This window comes from Cajanus cajan, chromosome 1 (genome assembly GCF_000230855.2).
Source record: "Cajanus cajan strain Asha chromosome 1, NIPB_CcT2T_4, whole genome shotgun sequence".
NCBI lineage: Eukaryota > Viridiplantae > Streptophyta > Magnoliopsida > Fabales > Fabaceae > Cajanus > Cajanus cajan.
Window position 1 is genome coordinate 19,822,963 of NC_138517.1, and position 23,978 is coordinate 19,846,940.

At 31.3% G+C, this 23,978-nt stretch overlaps 1 protein-coding gene across 2 annotated transcripts; it reads right to left on the reverse strand.

Annotated features, from left to right (window-relative positions):
* Positions 1–1,172: 1,172 nt before the first annotated feature.
* On the reverse strand, positions 1,173–20,665 carry LOC109812336 (glutathione-disulfide reductase). Of its 2 annotated transcripts, none has more exons than XM_020376279.3 (17): positions 20,536–20,665; positions 19,927–20,104; positions 19,508–19,572; positions 17,832–17,901; positions 16,617–16,688; positions 16,142–16,345; positions 15,523–15,596; positions 15,361–15,444; positions 9,714–9,801; positions 9,535–9,616; positions 5,142–5,215; positions 4,901–5,008; positions 4,713–4,777; positions 4,471–4,584; positions 4,000–4,099; positions 3,275–3,328; positions 1,173–1,591 (listed from the first exon to the last, which is right to left on the reverse strand). In XM_020376279.3, the coding sequence occupies exons 2-17, from the start codon at positions 20,071–20,073 to the stop codon at positions 1,496–1,498; spliced, it is 1,497 nt and encodes a 498-aa protein (XP_020231868.1). In that variant the 5' UTR covers positions 20,074–20,104; positions 20,536–20,665; the 3' UTR covers positions 1,173–1,495. The 2 variants fall into 2 exon arrangements, with proteins under 2 accessions (XP_020231868.1, XP_020231867.1); XM_020376278.3 differs by lacking the exon at positions 20,536–20,665 and adding an exon at positions 20,372–20,511.
* Between the last annotated feature and the right edge of the window lie 3,313 nt (positions 20,666–23,978).

Sequence of the window (23,978 nt, forward strand, 5' to 3'; positions counted from 1 at the left end):
CAAGCATGCCCAAGTCGATCTAATCTTACTTGTTATGTTTATCACTCTACATTGTTCTTTTAATATGATATATCATTATTTGTAGGGTTTACAGACGGAAGCTTGAGAAATCATGTGAGACATTAAATATTTTGTAGAATAACTCCAAAGAGGATCGTATTACATATTAGAGAAAGAAGAATCGACCGAATAACCAACTTCCTTTTTCTTATTTATGCCTATATAAATTTTGAATTTTACTTGTGCAACATTTTTATATTTTATTTATACAATAATTGAATTTTTTAATTGAGCATTTATTTATCCTAATTAACTATCCAGTAATTTTAATAGTTAATAAATTTTATTAAAATCCCCAGTCTTTATTTTATAAAATGTCATTCACGTTAGTTGATAATGTAGTAGAAAATGAGGTTAAAAAACATTAAAGTGAATGAAGTTATGCAAAATTAGACTAAATGATAATGAAAAATAGGTCAACTTAAAATGATTAATTTTTACAGTTTTAGGAGTCGATGATTATTCTAAATAAAAACAGACATAACTAAACAGTGAACAAATGATTAATGCTTACAGTTTCAAGGGCCAATAATTATTCTAAATAAAAATTGACATAACTAAATATTGAACAACATGGTTGAAGGATATATTTTTATGATGGGAGGTAATACAAATCTATATCACTTATTCATCTTTTCTATCACGTTTTAGTTTGTGTCTATATTAGAATTAACAAATATATTATAGATATAGGATATTAGTGTTAATAGAATAGTAAGAAAAAGAGACACTTCATACCCTTTAATTTTAAAAAAATAATGGATAATTATGAGTGGTTATTCACAAAATGAGTTTTTATAATCATGAAGTGTGTAGAGGGACAAAAGTGTACAATAAAAATAGAAACCAAAATGTAGATATTGAAATATGCATGTATAGATATAGATTGGTTATGTAAGTCACAATTTGTATTCATGCAAGTTAATTTTCTCATTTGAGTAAAATCCATTTTCAGTTTTATTATTTTCTCTCTCCTCTCTCCTATGAAATGTTTCCCAACACAATACATAAATGAATATGCCATCATGCAAGATTATAAACACCGCTACTGAAATTTCTAATATGGAAACCATACTTTAAAATATAAAAGAAATTAAAAGTAGTCAACACTATTGAAATAAGTTACTAATATAACTATCAAGGAATTAACTAACAAAATAGAAGCACAAAAGTCTGTAATATCTTTAATGAATCTGAAGGCACCTCAACTAAAGTCAGGAGAATTAATCAGATGACTCGTTCTTACATTTAATGGCACTGAAAAACACTGTTTTCATATGGAATTTTGTATAAAATGAAATTTTAAGAAAACAAACCATTTTATTGGGAAATAAAAAAGCAGATATTTATGTGAGCTATTCTCACCAAACGAAGTCATTTGCAGCTTTACAATACATCAAGTGGATCGTATTCAGACTATTTTCATTTAAACATTTTACAAATTGGTCTTGGGTTTGCCACTTCCAGTTACTCGCCTTGTCACTGACCGCATGGTGACAAATTCTTCTGCAGACGATGGGTGTATACCCACCTAGATGAAAGAGTCAAGTGAAGCAATTAGAAAATATAATATCAAAAAAGGAAAGGGTCACGAAGACAGAACGAGAAAACTACTTGTAATGATAAAGAAGATCAAAGTATAGAGGTTTTATTTTGCCGGACTATTTTAATATATATATATATATATAAAGAGAGAGAAGGGTTATAATTACATCAGTGTAACTTTTATTAAGTATTACATCACTCAATAACTTTATATTAAATGTGAATTTTATAAATCCAACCGTTAGATTGAAAGTTCAAATCACTTTATATGTGTATATCAAATTTTGTTAAAATTGAACAACTTAAGGTAATTAAAATGTTCATATTTTAGTATATTTTGAAATGAATATATTACGTCAATTTTGTTTTATAAAAATGAGGTATTAAATCATCTTGGATTAATATAAAATTTTATATATATAATCTAAGATATATGAACTTTCAATCTAACGGTTGAATTTTCAAAATTCACATTTAATATAAAGTTATTGAGCAGTGTAATACTTAATAAAAGTTACACCGATATTATTATAACCTTTCTCATATAGAGGAGGGTTATAATTACATCGGTGTAACTTTTACCAAGTATTACACCACTCAATAATTTTATATTAAATACGAATTTTGTAAATTCAACCGTTAGATTGAAAGTTCATATCACTTTATATGTGTATATCAAGTATATCAAATTTTGTTATAATTGAACAATTTGAAAGTAGTTAAAGTGTTCATATTTCAGTATATTTTGAAATGAATATATTACATCAATTTTGTTTTATAAAAATAAAGTATCAAATCATCTTGGATTAATATAAAATTTTGTATATATGATCTAAGAGATATGAACTTTCAATTTGACGGTTAAATTTACAAAATTCACATTTAATATAAAGTTATTGAGCGGTGTAACACTTAGTAAAAGTTACACCGGTGTTATTATAACCTCTCTCTATATTTATATTTATATATATACATATAGAGAGAGAGAGAGAGGAGGGATCCTTTTACTCCAGGAGTAAGTTTACCTAGACTTACTCCGTTCAATAACTTATGTTCTACATCAAATTTCAACAATCCAACCGTTCAATTTAAAGTTCTTAATGCATAGATCAAATCTGCAGATTTTTAGAAAATTTGAAAATCATTTGATACTTCGTTTCATTAATTCGAATCAATGTATAAAATGATTTTATAATTATCTGTCAATTTGAATTAATGAAATGAAGTATCAAATGATTTTCAAATTTTTCAAAAATTTGTAAATTTGATCTTTGCTTTAAGAATTGAAATCTGATGTAAAACATGAGTTATTGAACGGAGTAAGTCTAGGTAAACTTACTCCTGGAATAAAAGGATCCCTTCTCATATATATATATATACACACTTCAAATTAGAAAACTTAAATATGAAAGGACGACCAAAAAGTTTAATTCACAATCATATGCTTTATTATTTGCATTTTCTAACACTATAATTTCTGAATAACCATTGTTCTCGCACACTGCATTTTCCAACACCACTTAAATGTTGACAATGTTGAGCAAATATTTCAGATAGGTCAAGTCAATTCCAGACGCCATAGTATCATTTCCCTTCCAGTAATAAAAATATCCTACCACTGCCCTAAGAAGGCAGGAGAGAAAAACAATCACGAAAGCTGTGAACTTACCGTGCTATCAAACTGTGCCTTGGTAGCTCCACACTTCAATGCAATAGCAATACCCTATTGATTACGAATATTTTATATCATTAATTAATAGATACAAATAATTAAATATAGAAGCGCATGGCATATGAAATGCATACAAAAAGATAGATATCTCAACATCATCAATGTTGCAGTTATCATATAAATCACTGCTAATTTGAGGGGGATAGAGCAATCACTTCAAAAATTATGAAAATTTTCTCTTTTTTTTTTTAATAAAGAAACAGAAATTTTGAGAGAGTAAAGCATGAAAACATTGATCATATATCTTCTATTCTTCTAAAACACAAAATCCAAAATACAGCAAGGAGTGTAAAGTGATTAAGAATAGAAGGTTGCTCAGACTCTGCATCAAGTAGTATGGTATGCTCGGTGGAATACTCAAGTCGCTTGGTTTCTCCCCCCTTAAAAGCTAGCTTTTAAGGGAAGGTTCCTGAAGTGCTTGGGTGCTTATCAAAAACAAATCAGTAAATATTGATACCAGTCTGAAGAGATCATCTAAGATACCTCCAAAATATTCTAAAGATATAATAATGAAATAAATAATGAAATATTTTGTAGATACTCCAGCAATAACAATGTACTAAAAGGGAAGTACAAAGGCTTCTAAAACAATAGACAATATAGTTAAAAAAAAAATACACTAATCTGGCATTCGTTGCTACCTGGGTGAAATCATTAGGTACCTGTATAATTTCAGGGGCATCAGGTCCGCACATGGAGGCTCCAAGAACCTTATCTGTTTCGGCATCAACAACAAGCTTCATAATAGTTTTTTCTTGTCGCCTATTTCAAAATATCAGCAACAATAATATAGATAAGAAACTCTACTGCAACGAACATAACTAATACTGGGTTCAACTGAGAATTGAAGAGCTTGAAGTAATTAAAGGACTAACATAAATCCACATCCAGATTATTAAAACCCAAACAAGATTTTCAATAGAGTAAATAAAAAAATCAATGGCACTGGATCCATCCAGCAGATCAGAACATTAATATAACTAGAATAGATACCTAAAGGTTTTAAAATATATGTACTAAACTATATTTCCTACAGAAACTATTGTTATCTGATCCAAGTTATCATGAATTCGGCAAGTCATTGATTTGCAATCAAGGTTAAGTGGGTGAAAATTCCAAGTCACTACACTTACCCAGAGATGGAATTTTTCATAGGATTGAAGGTCGATGTGAAAATCAATAGATCACCTTTGGTTTGCTCTATTGCCTGCTCCTCACTGAGACCAACTACAGAAAGTGGTGGAATGCTGCAGAACCCCAGAAAAGAAACAAAATGGTGAAAGAAAATTTGGGAAGAAGAGGATATACCAAAATATGTTAACATATTCAAAATAGTTAACCACTGCTAAGTTTTATAATGGAAAAGCAATTATACCAGAACACTGCACAGGGAATATTACTGTAGTCTGGCTTGATTGATTGCCCACCAAATATTGTTTTCTGCAAAAATAAATTTATGTTAAATGATAAATAAGATCATTAGACCAATCAACACTGTCTCTCCCCTAGCCATGTCCAAATGATAAATAGGTGTGCTTATCCACTAAATATTTGAATACTTACAGACAAGCACGATGATTCCAGCAAGGCCACTGGTGTAAGATTCATTCGGTTTGTTACATCACCTACAGCCCATATGCTAGGTATGTTGGTGCGAGAATACTCATCCACCTAAACACAAAGAAATGTAGAACATTTAGAACTACAATGGATCCACAATATCGTACAGATCCTGAAATGAGAGCATTTCATTTTTTTATTATACTTCATGAATCAAGTGAATAAATGAAATAGAGATTTGAACCTTTATTGCTCCAATTTTGTCGAGCTCAACACCTACAGCTTCTAAATTTAACCTCTTAGAATTAGGTGCCCTACCTGCAGCAACAAAAGAACACTTAAGAAGATATAGATTTTTTTAAAAAGGCAAGCAAAATTTGAACCTTTACTTGCAGGATGCATTCTACTTCTACCTCCAACCCCCAAAACATAAACCTAAATATATTATTCATTATTACTTCTATGTAAGGTTAAGGTTATGCTCCAGTTCTATGCTATGCCCATGTGTAAAAAATCATTAATCAAGCATTGATAAAGTTATCAAGTATGAACAAACTTGATGGATGTTTATACAAAATAACATGCCCAAATATTTAAATTACAAAATATAAGATGAGCCTGAAGGACTTTAGGGTTGTATATGCTGACTATTATCTTAGCCTATGCATTGAAAAGTCATTTTGATATTTTTAACATTTTCCAAAGCTTTTTCATAGAGTTGAAAATCACACTGATACCTCTTATCAAAATTTTGTGGGTAGAAAATGCTTATGAATATTTGCCTACACCGCTTATAACTTTTTTGACATCACAGGAAACATATTGCCAAACCTCATGTCTTAGATAATGGTTATGAGTCTAACTCAATCCTACAAAATCGGCTTGTAGGATGAGGGTTATCCCCTAGTTATATACTCTTTAATTGTCTTATCTCTAATTGATGTGGGACCTGAGTTTTTCCAAATAAAACCCTTCACATCCAACACTATTGAATTTGGTACATGGATAAATGGTGGGTGATGCATTTTAATGATCTAGGATAGGCGAGACTTAGGTTTTTCCCAATACGCCCAATTATGCTCAAGACTATTGGGCTTGGTGCCTATATAAATCATGGTGGCACTTTTAGAGTGGATCTATGTCTGATACCATCTTAGATAGTGGTTATAGGCCTAACTCAATTCTACAAAATCGACTACATTCCACTTATATACTCTTTAGTTTTCTTATCTCTAGTCAATATGAGACCTGAGTTTTTCCTAATATTTTGTGTCCACAAGCCTTGGAAAAATGGTGTTGGTGAGAGAAAAAACCAGTGCTTGGTTGAAGCTTGGTTGAACAACTCATACTTTGCTAATTCACTTCAATGTTCCTTTTCAATTTTGGGCTATTGCTTTTCGTACCACATGTTGCTCGTATCAATTGCACGCCATCCGTCCTTCAAAATAATGCTCACCACTCCTTATTGTTCCTTTATAAAGAACTCCACTTTGTTTCTCCTTAGGTTTTCAGTTACACTTGTTTTAATCATATCACTCTTGGTAATGAACTCTGACAAATCTCTCAAATACATTTTCCTTGGCTACTCGTGTCTTCAGAAAGGTTATCACTACTACTCTTCAGCATTTCAATGATATCTTCTCTCTATGGATGTCACTTTCTTCATAACCATCACTTTCTCTCCTTTAAGAGAACCATGCCACAATGTTGCAGACCATTAGACTTTGGTTGCCTCCCCTCTTCCTCTCGTTACACTAGCTCCAATTGTTGTTCCCACTTCAACTTCTTTAATCACCTACCAACGCATAACTCGGCCTCAACCTATGTCTCCTTCCCTCCTTGAAGTATGTCACACTAAGATGTGTTTGAGCTTCACATTGCACTCCACAAAGGTATTCAATCCTCTAACAAGCATAACCCTCTCTATATTTGCACTTGGAATTATGCTTGTTTATCTCCTTACTATTTCTCTTTCATTCCCTTTTTGAATTTTTCTATTCCTAAATCTATGGGAGAAGTCATGGCTTAGCCATCTGTCAACAAGCTATGATGGACAAAATGTTTGCTTTGCAATCCAGTGGCACTTGGTAGCTTCTTCCTTTACCTCTTGGCAAGACCAACATTGGCTATTGATGGATCTATACAATAAAGATTGGACTAAACGGCAACATTGATTGATTGAAATCCTAATTGCTTGCTAAAGACCAAACACAACTTTTTGGTCTTGACTATTGGGATACTACTCCAATGGTAAAAATCACTTGGCCCATCTTTTCATTGCCATAGCCGGCATCCATCATTAGCCTCTCCACAAACTAAACATGTAAGAGCGTATTTCAAGGTTTGGAAAAGATTATTTTGGAAGATTCAATTGTTTTTGAGTAAAACATTTGCTTGCAAAATAAGCTGCATGTTTGGGACAATAGCTGAAATTCATAAAAAGCTTTTTTCTAAAAAATATTTTTTTAATACATCTTAAAATTTGCAGCTTATGATTATTTCCAAACATCTTTTCCCCCCTAAAGTTGATTTACTATGTAAAAGCTGATTCTTTTATTGTATCCAAACAAAATTAAATATCTTAAAATTGGTTTTTAACAAGCTTACCCAATAGAAACTCATTCTAATTATAATCGATTATAACAATAATGATTATAACATATAATTTATTGTAAAATAATCTTTTTTTTTTGCAGTAATCCCAAACACTCCTGAAAATTTTTCTTGAATGGTGAATTGCATGAATAAATTCTTGGGCATTGAGGTTTCTTAGTCTAGTTCAGGGGTTGCTTTCAGTCAACGTAAGTATGCACCACACACTAGATATTCTTAAGGAAACTAGAATGCTTAACTGTGGTCCTTGGGGAGCCATTGAAAGATCTGGGATGACATGACACTTAGTTGGCAAACTAAAATATCTCACCATAACTAGGTCCAACATCACTTCCGCTTTAAGTGTGGTTAGTCAATTTCTGAATACTCATTGTAATACATAAAAAATGCACCAGGTAAAGGATTATCATATGGACAAGCAACAGAAAAATCACTTGCAAGTTGCACCTCTAATACTGACTTGGCGGCATCACTTTCAGACAAACAATCAACTTCGAGATAGTGTTCTTAATGGAGGAAACCTAATTTCATGGAGAAACAAGAAGCAAAATATAGTTGGGAGCATGGTAGTAAGTATCGGATGTATCGCGATTCGTATCGTACGATACGATACGATTCCGAGCTTCCGCGATACGAATCGCAAGTTGTCTCGTTTTTGATTAAGAATCGCATGTGAATCGTGCGTATCGTTGCGTGAATCGGAAAAATCGCGATTCTGGACGAAATCGCACGATTTCGAAACAGCGGGTCACGCCTCGAAACTGGATCGAGTCACGCGCGACCTGATTCTGGAAACCCTAAAAAAAATGCAGAAAAGAGAGGGAAAGTGCCGATCCTCCACCGATCTGTCTTCTTCTCCGACGAATCTCCGTCGATCTGTCTTCTCTGACAGCGACTGTGTCTCCTCCGGCGGTGACTCTGTCATCTCCGGCATATGCAACCTGTCTTCTTCAAAGAAAAGTTGGGCCAAATGGGCCCAAATTTTATTTTATCTTTTGATTTGGCCTTCACTATTTTTTTTTTTAAGAAGGTAACTTCTCTTTATTATTAATTATTATTATAATTCAGATAATATTTTAAGTAATAAAAAATTTAATATAAAACCTTAAATATTTTGTTTTCTTAATTTTTTTATTATTTTGTTTAACTACTATAAATTTTAATTATTAAAATTATTTAATGTATAAATTAAGTTATGTTTCTATTTTTATATGTATATTATTAATTATATGTATTATAAATTATTTAATATTTATATATATATATGTAAAAATAAATAAATTAGAATATGTTTATATATTATTAACTATATATTAATGTATGATTTTATTTTTTTATATTTGTTTATATATATATATATATATATATATATATATATTTTTTTTTTTATTGATCATGAATCTTACGATTCACGATACGATTCGATTCACGATTCAAAATATAAGCTTTCCGATACACTATTTGTATCCCGATTCAACTACCATGGTTGGGAGATCCAGTACAGAAGCTAAATATCAAACTACGGCATCAGACACATGTGAGCTTGCATGGCTTTGACAATTACTCCAACAGATACAATTGGGAGATATTCAAGAGACAAAACTTATCTGTAACAATCAAGATGCACTCCATATTACATCAAATCCAGTTTTCCATGAAAGAACCAAACACCAAGAGACCAATTGTCATTTTGTTAGAGAAATCCAGAGAAATTAAAAAGTTAGCTGATTTATCCAGTTAATCTCTTAGAGGTTCAGGAGTTTAATATATTTGTAAGTGTAACAAGCTTGACACATATGACGTGAATGTTATAGCTTGAGGCAGAGTGTTGAATAACATATTTTATACATGTTATTATCTTAGATATCAGTTATTGTTATTTAGGGATATCAGTTACTATAAATTAGGGATTAGATTGCTTTTGTATTTATGTTTGTACAGTAATTACCTATTATAAATAGCATACATGTGTGTACCTCCAGGATACACAACATTCAGATATTTCTTCTCTATAGAATCCTTACCAGTGGCAAATAGTACAACATCTGCAATCAGCTCTTCACCATGATCTGTAATAACTTTAATGCCATCCTCCGATTTGATCAACTAAAAAATAATTGTTTTACCATTAGCTATGCCTCCAACTAAAAGAAATGAAAAAGAAGTTCTACTAATGTGAGTTGCAAACCCCAAAAGGAAATACCTGGGTCAAATTGGTCCTTGGATGCAAATTAATTCCCCTGCCTTCAAGATTTCTTGCAACTACGGCTCTCATTTCATCATCAAAACCTCTGCAACAGAAATTTATTTCAGCAGGGAATAATGTATTGGAGAAATTCTATTAATTCCCCTGCCTTAAAGATTCCTTGCAATCACTACTACACGTATGAAACCAAATAAATTAGCACTTCCAACATTAGAAGCAACAATGTTAATAAAGTAAATCCTAACTGTTAAGTGGGGCTAGCCCAGAATAATGCAGCAAACATTGCAATGAAGAATATCATTTTCAGGCTCCCAGAAACCAAAAACCAACTGTTCACCAACACAAATGAGAAGAAATCCATATTATCTTTAAGACATTTTCTATATTTAACATTATTTATACCAAAAAATAGGACAGCTTTAAGTAGATATGTGATAGGACCAGCTAAATCAATTCAATGTTTATGGAGAATATCTTGTTTATTGATGATCTCTGGGGGAAATGTTCCCAGAGATGAAAGAACAGCAGATCAAGAAATTACAGGGAGAGAGTGCATGAACGAGAACTCCAGGAATTCAAGAGCCTAGTCTCTCCCAACCAATCCTAATTGAATAACCGTAACCCTTTCCTTTATATTCTGCTATTTACTAGTTAAAAGTATTCTAAACTATAGGGCCTGTCTCAACTGTGGTAATGGGCTTCCTTCGGTTAATATTGTCTCCAGTCTAACAACAATAATGAAGCATGAAACTATTTCTTATGACTCTAACCTTTCCGATAGTACATTAACTCCCAGAATTCGACATGACATGTTAATTAACCATTATCAATTTTCCAATAGATCTAAATGTCTGTGTTAGGATACAGAATAAAGGGAAATAGAATAGTTATTAGTTAGAAGGGTATCATGGGCTAGACCCATCACATCTATAAATAGGAGGTTACTTGGTAGAGGGGAGACATTTATATATTTTCATTTGTAGATTGAGCTTAGGCTCTTTGTGAAAGGAGGAATCCTTTGTCAAGGGGATAACCCTTGGAGGAGATAAGAGGAAAAGTTTTATAAGAGGAAAATTTGGAAAACTTAATTCACGCCCCCCCCCCCCCCCCCCCCCCTCTCTTAAGTTATGAGGCTACTTGACTAACAAGAAGGTTGAGGGAACAAAAGAGATCAAGCAGTGGCTGGAAAGGTGGATGCATAAACAAGACATCATGTTGGAGGACAAGGTCACAAATGAGCAAAGCATTCAAGAAGAGGTCAATCCCTTTTCAACCAAGAATATCAAGAAGAGCATGGAAAGGAGTGGGTCAGAATGTTGCGATTTTACAAAGATTCATTCTTGGAGAAGAAAGGTGGAGGTAGCCACCACCTTTGAAGGCTGTACAAAGGGAGAAACAAAAGGGGAACATCCAGTCTCTATGTTAGATCAAGAACTAGAAATACAATGAAGTGTTGAATGAGACAGGGACATTATCAGAATCCAAAGCTAGAGAAGGATCTTGTTATCTAGGAGGAAGAGCAAGTCATCCAGTCATCATTGTTGAAACCACTAAACACAAAAACCTCATAAGTTGCTGTCAAAGGCACTAGAGATGCAAAGCTGGTTGTTGAAGAGTCCCCAATCAAAGACTACCCAAAGTCTCAAGTTGGAAACCTTTCATGGGCTCAAATGGGATCTTTGTGCCAAACACCAGCAATTGGCCTCATACAACACTCAATTGGAACAACTTCACTGATTCCGATCAAGAGCACATTTGACCCAATACAAAATGCAAACAAGGGAAAACTAATTGGTGGCTGCAAGGAGATTCAATTGACTACAACAGCTAATGGAAGTTGTTTATCAAAAAATGTGCATTGGGATAGAGATGGGGTATTGCACGAGTAGATTTTGAGGAAACAGATACACGAAATCTTAGTATTATCAATCGGCTGCTTTCAACCACAAGGTTGATTTTCATGTGTATCAATAAAGGGAAATAGAGTAGTTATTAGTTAGAAGGATACCATGGGCTAGACTCATCACATCTATAAATAGGAGGTTACTTGGTAGAGGGGAGACATTCATATATTTTTATTTTTATTTGTAGATTGAGCTCAGGCTCTTTGTGAAAGGGAAACCCTTGGAGGAGATATTTCTCTCCTATTTTGTATTCTTTTGATCCAATTCAATAAAATCTTTCTTTTCTTTCTCTTTCTTAATTCTTGGTTCCTAATAGGCTGCCACGTGTGACATATCTATAAATTTAGATATAAACCATGATGACTATTGATTTTCAAAATTGAAATACATATTGAAAAACATACCTATGAATTATTAAGGTTCTGTATTGAACTTCTTCTGTAAAAAATAAAATAAAATAAAAAAACTGTTTTAAAAAGCTACAGGCCTGTTTGTTTCCTGTTTTTAAATACTTTTGTGTTTCTAAAAAGTTAAAAAAAAAAATTTAAAAATTTAAAAAAAAAATAACTTGTTCTATTAGAGTTTTGAAAATTGTTTTCAAACACAATCTCTTCTTCAGTTTTTAAAACAAAACAAAAAAAAATTGTTCTAGTTTCCTACTTTCAATTTCGTATTACCAGTGTTCTTTCTTACACTTTCACATCTTCTCCCTAAAAATCAGTTTCTGAAAATTATTTTATAAACTGGTTTAACACAAACAAAAAACACAATCAAACACACCTACATATTTTCTTTACTCCCCCCACCAAATTCATATGCTATCTCAACAATCAAAAACATACCCCCATCCGTATTCTAACTTGTCACTCTTTTCCAAGTGTTTATTTCACCCAACACCTTGTAGAGTATTTTCACTTTGAAAATGGGTATGATGATAAGAATGAAGCTCATAGACATTGAGCTTAGTCCTGAGCCAAAGAAACTGAGTTGAGGGCAATGACTTGGTGAGAACATTTGCCCATTAATCTTGAGTAGGGACGTGAACCACCTGCTTGGTAATAACCATTTTGCACATAACGAAAAGATCAATCTCCATATGTTTAGTTTTGGAATGTAGCACCAGATTATGTGACAGAGACACACTGTACTTAGATTGTCGCAAAAAACGACATGCTGGGAGATGGGAAAGGCCAGCTCATGAAGGAGTGACAGGATCCAATTGCCAGGTCTTGGACTTGAATCCCACATCAAAAGTATCAGCCTTCAGCTGTGCTTTGAGCAACGACTATTTGCTTGTGAGACCACCAAGACGAGCAACTGGTCTTTTTGCTCCCAAGCTATATATGTAGAATTAACAGATCCAGTAGCGCAATTTTCTTCAGAAAGTGTGATGGAATGTGAGGATTAACCAAAAAAGGATTATGTGACCTTTACTTATTGGTTCAATCTGTTGTCTCCAAAGGAAAATGTCTTTCGTGAGTTTTTTGGTGATTGAATGGGACAAGGTAAGCACTGCCAATGAAAAAATTGCTAGAGTAGAAGAGGAGTGTGGTGGGGATGGTGGAGTCAGAGTTTGCCATCATGAAAAACCCTAGGTTCTATGCTCTTGATACCATAATAGAAATGCAGATAGAGAGAAATGAACTGTAGCATTCTATTGCTGAGCATATGAAAAGTACAAACCGTGTTGAGCTTATGTAAACAACTACTATATACAGAAGAGAAGCTACAGCTGGATGTGATGACAGCTGTGATAGTTATAATTGTCATGGATAGTGACAGTTATAACTGACTTACAGAGACTACAGCTGTTAGTAAACAGGAAATACAAAAATACAGAAATACAGAAAATAAAGAGAATTGATATTCTCTTAGAGAGTGCTTGGTACACGGAAAGTTTTTACTTTCTCGGGAATCTGACGACAGGAATGTTAGTTTCCCGTGTTTGATTTGTTATTTAAAAAATAACATTGTTAGGTAACAATGTTTCTCGGGAATGGTTTTTGAATAGTTTTCCCATGGAATTATTCCTATGGGGGGTGGTGAGAAACTAACTTTCCCGGGTAAAAATAAAGTTTTAATGCAATAAAAACATTACATTATCTTTATTTGCTTATTTAATGCACTAAAAATTCTTGATTCCCAAGTAACATTTATAAACATTCTCAAAAACATTTATGACCAACCAAACAGATTTTCATGATTCCTTAAAATAATGATTCTCATAAATTATGATTCATAGGCATGAAAAAATTTGCTGTGTACCAAATGCACCCTTATAGTCTCGAAGATTCTTCCAGGGAATTATGTCTCTAAATAAAGTATACCAATATAACATTTACAGAAATTCTTGAAACATTCAGAAACAATTTGACAAATAAAATGTTTGTAGAAAAAATCCCAGGAAATGTAATTACCATAAACCAACTATCCATTTTGGAATAGGAAAAGGTTACTCTCTCAAAAGTTTGTACACAATGAAACTTACCTTTTAGACATCTAACTACACTACTACTTATTGGACAAATATAATGTTAAGCATAAAAACTTCTGCTAACAAAAAAACTCTCCAATTTTGTTCAAATTAATTTAAAGCTTAAGTATTTTCCATCTACCACAACTTCTTATTGGTGTGTTCCAGTCCTTTCTGGCATCTTCCCTTCCTTCCCTTTTGTCCCTCTACATCATTTTCCACTTATGATTTAAGAGTAAATCATAACTCATTATTCAACTAAACTTCAAAGTATATAGTTCTCATTTTCCAATTATGATTTAAGAGTAAGGTATAACTGATTATAATTGTCAGACCCCTCACAACTATACAAGAAGCTATAAAATTCATATAATTTATCTTATTTTTCAGTCATGGCAATACGTATTTAACTGGGCCGAGCAACCTCTGGCCAGCCGCGCGCACCTCCAGGCAGACGTTGATGGTGAAGGCAGTGGTGATGGGTGAGGGTGAGGGTGAGAGAGAGGGGAAGAGAAAGTGAGAGATTTTTTGTGAGAGAAGAGAAAGTGAGACATTGATTTTTTCTGGTTCTCTCGGAGGACAAAGTTGATTTTTTTGTTCAAATCAGAACATGCTGTGGGAGTCAAAATAATTATTTTATATTGTAACTTTATATTTAATTTAATTTATAAACTTTATTGAAATTGAATTTTTTTTTTGGTAAAGATAGGAAAGATTACAAAGATGGTCGTAATAAGGATTGAACCTAGATCCTCATGCTTCTAACTACCCCAACCCCTCCCCACCCAACTACTAAGCTAACCCTAGTGGTTTTGTAATTGAATTTAATTAGTTGTAATTTTATATTTAATTTTTTTGTAATTTTTAGTAATTCTTTTTATTATGTAATTTTTTTTATTATTATAATTTTTTTATTATGTAATTTCTTTTGTTTGTTATTCATATTTATATATTATCCATAATAATTAATTTTTTAAAAATTCATCATAAAGTGTAGTGTGAGTTGTCAAAAAGTGTAATATGAGTTGTAAAAAAGTACAGGTTCTTATAAGCAATTTTCATTGAAGCAAAAATTGTAAAAATATAGTATGAATTGCTTATAAGTGACGTGACACAGTGAGACCCATTTAAAATGGTTGGGAGTTGCTTATAAGCAACTCCCCTTGTAGATGCTCTTAAAAGCAAAAAGGGGAAAAGGAGACAAAGCCAGAAGGCCCAATTTGATTACATAAAACTTAAACACAAAAGATATATATCAAAGCCAAACCTCAGTGGAAGTTCCTTTCTGAAAACTAGATCAACTGTGGAACCCATACCACGCCATATAGATGCAAACTCAACTGCAATATAACTGAAAACGGAACATAAATTAATCACCATGAGATACTAAGTAGTTAAACTAATAACACACAAGAAGACAGAGACACACCCTCCTCCAAGAACCACAGCACGTTTAGGAAGCTCTTCTAAACTTAGTGCCTCATCCGATGTTATACCCAATTCCTGCACAATAAGACAACAGCAATATATCCATTTCACAATTAAATTAAAGTACCACCAGAATAAAAACATGGCAGATGAACTAATATTACATAATTATACAGTTAGAAATGTAATTAAGATATATTTATATTATCTTAGAATATACTGTAGATTCAATTAAGTCATCTAAATCAGGATGCAATTTAAGGAATTGTTTCTTGATTTTGTTATATTTCATGACTTTTTCATGATTTGTTTCCTTATATAATTATGGTTATTAGTCTTGTTAAGTTAGTTCCCTTGGACTGTGTTAGTAGTGCCACCCAAGAAATTGACCTAATTATTAGAATGAATATAACCAAAGCACTAGAATTGTTTTATCAAATATTACACCTCATATAAATCTAACATATTACAATTCATAGTCTCTATTAGTTCTTTTTCTCCTACCATAATCCTAAACTTTAATTCTTAACTTATACATATCACATGTTATACTCATAATACTGTAACAATCATGTCAGTAGGATCATTTTGCAATAATATTTCAAAACTAGCAAATTCACCTGTCCTGGAATATTTGGACGTTGAGCCCTGCCTCCAGTTGCAATCAATATGTGCTTCGCTGAATAGGACAGTTTAGTACCATCCAACTGTGTCACCTCAACTTCATTTGGACCAGCTATCTTTCCCTCGCCTTCAAATAATTTAACCCCCGCATTGGATAACAACCGCTTGTAAACTCCATTTAACCGGTTTATTTCATCTGTCTGTAGTTTGACAAAACCAAGATTATTGAAGAACCAACAAATAAACTTTCTTTTATGTACTAATAAACCATTTTCTGCTTCAATATAAGCAGGCAAGCAGGAGTAAATGCATGTACAGTTTATAACAAAGCAACATCCAGAAAACCAAAGACAGTTCAGACTATATCTTTAAAAGTTCTCAAAGAAGAGATATTAATCTGATTGACTGATTTTGATACAAGAAATAATAATGCTTTGCATTATCAAATGTGAAAATAAAATCTTGATATACCTTCTTTTGCAAGAGCTTCTTCCAATTGAAGTCAACTTTCTCATTCAATTCCCACCCATAATTCCTGGCATCCTGTCAAAGCAAAATCATGCATTTTACAGATGATGATCTCAGAAATAACTATAAACCAGCATGAATAAAAAATATAAAGAAAAAATGATACATTATGTTATGAAATATAATATTAAATCATATTTGCATAACATTTTTTACGAGAATTTGAACCAATCCTACTATAACTACATCACACCAAGTCTGATAACATGTAAATCTAATAAGAGCTAGAAGCTTAGATTAGGCACATGTTCTGAAATTTTAATGTGACAGGGATGCACTGAGATAAGTTTTAAAAACAATAACACTTATATGATATAGATTCCTTTTTAGAGCTACTACTTCCAGGTTTCTAAGAAACACTAAAACTATTTTTTTTTAAATTATTATTTCTGTTTATTTCCCAAAAATTATCCAATTATCATAAAAATTTTGAAGTTATTAATTAAAAAACTTTTTCCTAAGCTTTAACAAACAGGCCTTAAATTATTCTTTTTCAGGAATATGAAAACAATAAAAATCCTGACTATCTATCTCTCTCTGGTCCCCCTGCCGCACCCCCCCCCCCCCCTCCCCCTCCCCCCAACCTCCTTTCTCTCTCTCTCTACATTATATAAAAGCAGTGAGCAGAAAACAATAAAACAAAGTAGCAGAGCTGGTTGACATACAAAGTCATGTATTAATATGCTTTTATGAAATAAATAAATTTTAAAGCACAAAAGAGATTCTTGTTCAGCAAATAAAATATTAAAGTATCCTCAAAAAATATTTAGTTCATTAATCAAGATGAAGATGGTGATGATTTATTGTTTTATGGGGGGGAAAAATGGAACTAAAGAGCAAATAAATATCCCAAAATTTTGAATAAACTAAAAGGAAACAAGGAATGCAGCAAGGTTTCCCAGTCCCTTTGAATATCAGAGATGGGTGCTCTCTATTGTTGCCTCAGGCAGAACGGCAAAGACAAGCTAAGAGCATAACCCCATCCCGACACAAATTTGGGTGCAATACATCAATGAGACAACCTTGAAGACGCACCAATTCCATGCCAGCTTGACACATCAAATAAATAAAAAAACAGTGGGAAAAGTACAACAATCATGCTATATAGCCAGTAACTAATTCATGTTAACAGCAATTCATTTAAGAACACATCCTTACCTCAAGGTCACCTCCAAAAGATGCTCCATAGACCAAAATCTTTTTGGGAACACAACCACGAATAACACACCTTTGAAATAAAAAATAAATAAAAAATTATAAGCATTTTCAATTTCATTAACTACCCAGTAGTTGAAAAGATATCATCAGACAGTAAGGAAATACAGGATAAGAACAGTGTTATATCATGTTTATAGAGTAGGTATTACACTATTATCATGCAAGTTCACCATAACTAAATTGAAATATTCCGTAAAAAGAACCAGCGAAAGTCTAAAATCGAAATTTATGCGCACAAACAGTTAGTGCTGATGTTAGTGTGTTTAACATTAGCTATAGGGTAGATCATAACTAAATCATCACTACATCGTGTTCATATAAATGCAAACAAATCAGCATACCACATGGAAATAAGACTTTGAATTATTGATCATATCATTAAATCTTGGAGTTACAGCACAAAGAGAAAGTACGATATGCTTCCAAAGAATGTGTATAACTACTTAACCTACCACCCAAAACAATATCCCCCTAGGTGGGGTTAGCTACATAGATCAATTAATACCATTATGTTCTATCAAAAAACACAAGTTGCAATAAAACCATTTAATGCATGATTTCTTTTTTTAATTTCAAGTATCTCCAAATTCTTATAGGGAAGACATTTTGATCCAAAAACCAAATGCCAGTCATTGCACTTAAAGTCAGTGAACAAAGTAGTGACTGTGTGGTGCATATGGCATAAATAACTTGCTTCCATAGCTTCATTTTTCCCAATTTCCAATGATTTCACAAGTGACAAGAATGAGTTGATAATATACTTGCTCATTTTAAGTTCTAAATCTCACAAGTCATACATTACATCCTCTAGTCAGCCCTTAAACCAAATTAAAAAAGAAACAGTCTAACTATCATAACAGCGAGTCAATGAAATGTTGAAATCAGTTTTCTTGCATAGAAATTGAGTCAGCATGAATGGTTTCCTGTTAGGTGAAAATACATGAATGGTTTTGTTATCTAGCATGCCCCCTCTTGCAAGGCATAGGGATGGTTTTATTATCTAACAACCAAGATATTTCCCCAAAGCTGATTTCAGCAGTCTGAAGAGTGGACACAAATCAAAGTAAAATAGAAATACAACAGTGAGATGGGATTGGTTTAGCTAGAGTTGGAGAAGGGTACTGTTACATAGAAGAATATAGGCTTTAAAAAGTTAATAAAGAAAGTAGCCCCTAGATAGATCAAATTGCAAAAGAGGATCTAAATATGATATTTATGTCTTTTTCTTTATTAATTAAGTAGCTGGGACCAAATAGCAATATAGGCTAGTACAATCTTCACAATCAAGGAGAAAAACTGAACAAGTAAGCACACATGAATTGATTAAGCAACCATGGAAACATTTTCTATATTAAAAAAAAAAAAGGTAAAATGAGAAAAACCTCCCAGAAAACCATAATGAGTAGACATATCAAAAAAGAATTTGAAACCAGTATCGAAGAGGAGAGTGTTATCTAAATTTCTTCAATTATACACATAGACATATTTGTAAACATTGTGTAACTAGCATGAAATGTCTCTGTTATAGGTAAGAGACAGAGAGAGAGAGAGAGAGAGAAGAGAGACAGAAGAAAATAATCTACAGAAAGGGAAGAGATGTCAAGTTTATGACTTACGTTCCACCGACTCCTCCAACTGTTTCTGAGCTAATTGGATGAAACGGAAGTTCACAAATCCCGACCTTCAGACACAAGTTGCAAAATATTATAATAGAGAATACAATAAATTAACCAGTAAAATACATACGAGAATAACAGCACAAAGATTACCTTAAATGTTAAGAAAAGATTAATGCTTCTGTAATAGTTATATTTTAGTATTTTGGCACCAAATATGCACAAGTCGTGCTTTTTAAACTCGAGAATTATGATTTCAAAAAGCTGTTCAAATATTTCCAATTATCCCACCACCCTCCAAACATCGAGAAAAACTTCAATAGCTTAGATCCTCAAAGACAAAACTATTTTCACAGATTTATCATCTTTAACACTATAGCACCAAGTGTTAACTGTAAAGCAACAACACAGTTACAAACCTTAGCTCCAAAATTCGATGAAAATCTAGCGGCACGAACGCCACCACTTCCAGCCCCAATAATAAACAAGTCGAAGTCAAAATGTGTCCCTTCTTCCCCACCTTGAACCAATTCAGGTTCGCCATCGATAAGCATCTTCCTAGCCATCGCAATCGAAACCGAACAATTCGAACTAAACCTACATCATCATCATCAACATCGCCAAATGGCAAATCAGTTCAGAAAATCAAACGCTGTTTGGTTGCAGAGAAAATAAGGAAAAATTCAGCACGCTTCCAACTCAAAAATACCGAACAGTCAACACAAAAACATCAAGATCGCTACATTCACCAGTTCAAGACACAGCAGCCAAAAAAAAACTAAAGAAAATAATTGTTGCAGTTTTCGATGTATTCTGTATTTGTTTTCTCTGTTGATTTTCCCGAAAAACAAAATGGAAAATTACCTGCGTCGTCGTAATTGGAGTAACTAGGTTTATGAATGAAGAAACAAAGAAGAACACGACTACGCAGAGAGTATATATAGTAGGAAGAAAGAAAGAAAAAAAAAAAAAAAAAAAGACGCGTTCGCAAATGACATGTGAGATGATGCATCAATAATTCTAAGTACCTGGCGTCGCGGTGAAGGGGCAGCCACGGATTCGTGCTAACCGCCTTTTTGTTTTTTTACCTAAGAATACAAATTTTCCAACAAATAGTGCTTTAAAGCAATTTTTTGTTTTGGTATTTTACTTACTTTTTACCAAGGAAAATAGGCATTGGTGTTCCTATACGCAAATAGGAGAAAATAGATAATATGTGACTTTCTTATTTAAAAAAAAAATGAATAGCTAATTGAAAAGTAAGAATAGTAATGTTTTAAAAATCAGACTTATTATTGAATCGGTCAAAATATTAATTCAACATTAAATTAATCATGGTTAAAATATAGTTAAAGTATTATTGATAAATAATAATAATATTTATATAATACATACAATATTATTACATAAATATAATATCATAATTTTATATAATTAAAATTAAATATTATTTTATTTTTATTTTAAATTATATGTAAAAGTCTAAATATAATATTTAAGTTTAAATTTTAATAAAAATATAATAATATATATCAATAATTTTATATTTATAGTAGAAATTTTTAAATTAATATAATATAAAATATCATGATATAAGAATTATAAATTAATATAAATGACTAAATTATATCTTTATAAGAAAATTATTATAAATAATAAATAATATTTATTTTAATTTATAAATTTTATTAAATATATTTATTTATCATAAAATATTTTTAAAATAATTAGAAAATTAAAAAAGATATTTTTAAAAAAGAACGAATCAACCTAATTTTTTAAGAGTTAATCAACTATACATTGTCAGTGTATAAAAATTTTATACGAACAACCAATTATATCTTTTAATTCTGTCATGTTACTGTAAAAATATTTACTTTTAACAGTGATATGGTAGAACTAAAAGATATAATTGGTTGCGAATGTAAAAAAAAATTATACTCACAATATATATGAGTGATTAATTCATTTTCTAAACCAGTTCTTTAACTTGTTTTTATTGTTTTTGAGTAGATTCATTTGATTTTTGCCCGGTTCTTTTACATGTCAGTTTTGTAATTCTTTTGGATCGGTAAAGTAATCAGTTTCGATTCTAACAACATAAATGAATGAAATGTCGTGTTGAATTAAAATAAATAGAAATAGTAACTTATGAAACAAATAACGGGTAAATTTGTACACAAAATTATGTATACCAAAAATTCTATAACTTTTATAATACTTACAAATTAGTTGAATGTATAATTATTTTAAAAATAAAATAGAGATGATGAAGATTAAATTTTAAAAAATGTATAATTATTTTAGAATTAAAATTGGATTTTATATGTCATTAAAACTTAATAATAATGTAGTTTGTAATCACAATTAAGAAAATAAAATAGTTTGAAAGAGGGACAAAATGAGTGTTAATATTACGCTAATTTATATTTTTAAGTTTTTTATCTTATTTTTAAGATTTTTATTTCATATTTTTAAAAAAATTATTTTTTAATTTTATAAATTTGAGTTCATCATTTCAAAATAATTATTGTTTTCAATTTTATTACACGAATTTGAATTTTTTGTACTAATGAAATACATAAAATTTATCTCATTAATGAGCCAAAATTATAAGTTAAACTTACATTGTAATTTTGTCAATGATACAATTTTCATGTCTTGAACAGGTGAAAGATAATATTGTGTCACAAAATTAAAAATAATTACTATTTTATATAAGTTTCTCCATAAGCAATTTTAAGAGAAAAATATATAGGAAGAAAAATTTGAATTAACTTCTCTATAAGATAAAACTAATTTATGCATAAGTTAAAAATAAGATTTCAGATAAATTTATGAGAGATGACTTCTATAAATTAACTTATGCTTAAATTAATGTTAGCTTATGGAAAGACCAATGCTAAGATAGACTACTCTCTCAAATAGTTTGTCATCACCTATTTTGTCACCTAGGAAATGTTTGATACGTAAAATGTTTATACTTTTCTCGTAATCTTAAAATGAGAATCTTAATTTAATAATTTTCATGTTTGGTAGCTATTTAAAATTTTTTTAGGAATATAGTTTTCTACGACCAATTTTATCTCACTTTCCCACAAAAACATTCTCATAAAAAGGATGAGAATTCAACTTTCCCAAGTTAGGAGGAAAGTTATATATATATATATATATATATATACACGTGTGTGTGTAAAAGACCATAATATTCCTTTTTTTTAAAATATATATTTCTCTCATTTTATTTCTATTTCTCTTTCTCTCTCACTCTCACTCTTACTCCCCCTCTTTTTTCCTCTCTCTCCCTCTTATTTTTCTTTCTCGCTCTATGTCTCTTTCACTCTCACTCCCCCTTTCTTCCTCACTCCCCCTTTCTTCCTCGCTCTCCCTTACCCTTCTCTCTCTCTCCCATATCTCTCTATTTATCTCTCTTTCGTGCATCTCATTACATCTTAATTTTGTCAATTTTAATATTATTAAAATCTATTTTGTTTGTATATGGTATATGTTAAATTTTTTTTATTTAAATAAAATAAAATAATATATTTTTATTCTTCTTAATTATAATGTAACATTTTTATTTTTTATTTTTTTTGTTGAATTCAATATTTAAATAATTTTAATAAGTTTTTAATTTTTTAAAAATAGTTTAATATCATATTTGTAATAAGATTTAAGTGTATATATATAATGAGTTTATTTTAATAAAAAATATTTTTGTAAAAAGTATTTATAAACTGAGGAATATACTATTATAATTACCTTAAAAATCTTTAATTTATGATAATCGTGTAAAAATATTCTCAAAATTTTTTATAAATAATCAAATATATTTTAATTATTCTTAAAAAATCATAATTTCTAAAATTTATAATTTCCAAAACATGATTCTTGATTATATATATATATATATATATATATATATATATATATATATATATAAATTATTCTACCAAACCCATAAAATAATCTCTAACTCATATTAGTGAGGTGTTCGCTCCATATTATATCTTATCATCCCTTCTTCTCCTCAATCATTAGAGAGCTTTTGTCCACCGTGCACTGCAGTAGATATAATTTTTTGTGGCAATGCCCCTTCTTTACCTTCTTTTTCACTTTTTCTCTCTCATTCTTTTTCTTCTTTCTCATTTCTTGTGGTTTTTATTTTTCATCTACAAGTGTGATGAAAAAGAAGCAGCAGTGGAAACGACACAAAGGTGCATGAGTGCGACAGAAGCGCGCAAGTGCAAAAGAGGAGCCTGAGTGTAGATCGTCACGCAACGAAACACGAGTATGGTTCGCGACAATGTGCAAGAGCGAACTACGACACGACCACAGAGGTGTCCACGTGAACTATCACACCACTCTTTTCAATTTCTTCTTCCTAAGAAATGCACATGATTTCAAATTTGAAGGTTCTAATTTGACACAATTCAAATTAAAAATTAAATTTCTTCATCTCGTTCTAATA

Coding starts and splice junctions, on each gene's coding strand:
- LOC109812336 (XM_020376279.3), bottom strand. CDS start 20,073: ATGGCTAGGAAGATGCTTATCGATGGCGAACCTGAATTGGTTCAAGGT. Junction 16,689..17,831: donor CTTTTGGAGGTGACCTTGAG/GTAAGGATGTGT, acceptor TTGCTTTGACAG/GATGCCAGGAATTATGGGTG. Junction 5,216..9,534: donor TGTTGTACTATTTGCCACTG/GTAAGGATTCTA, acceptor TTGTTGCTGCAG/GTAGGGCACCTAATTCTAAG.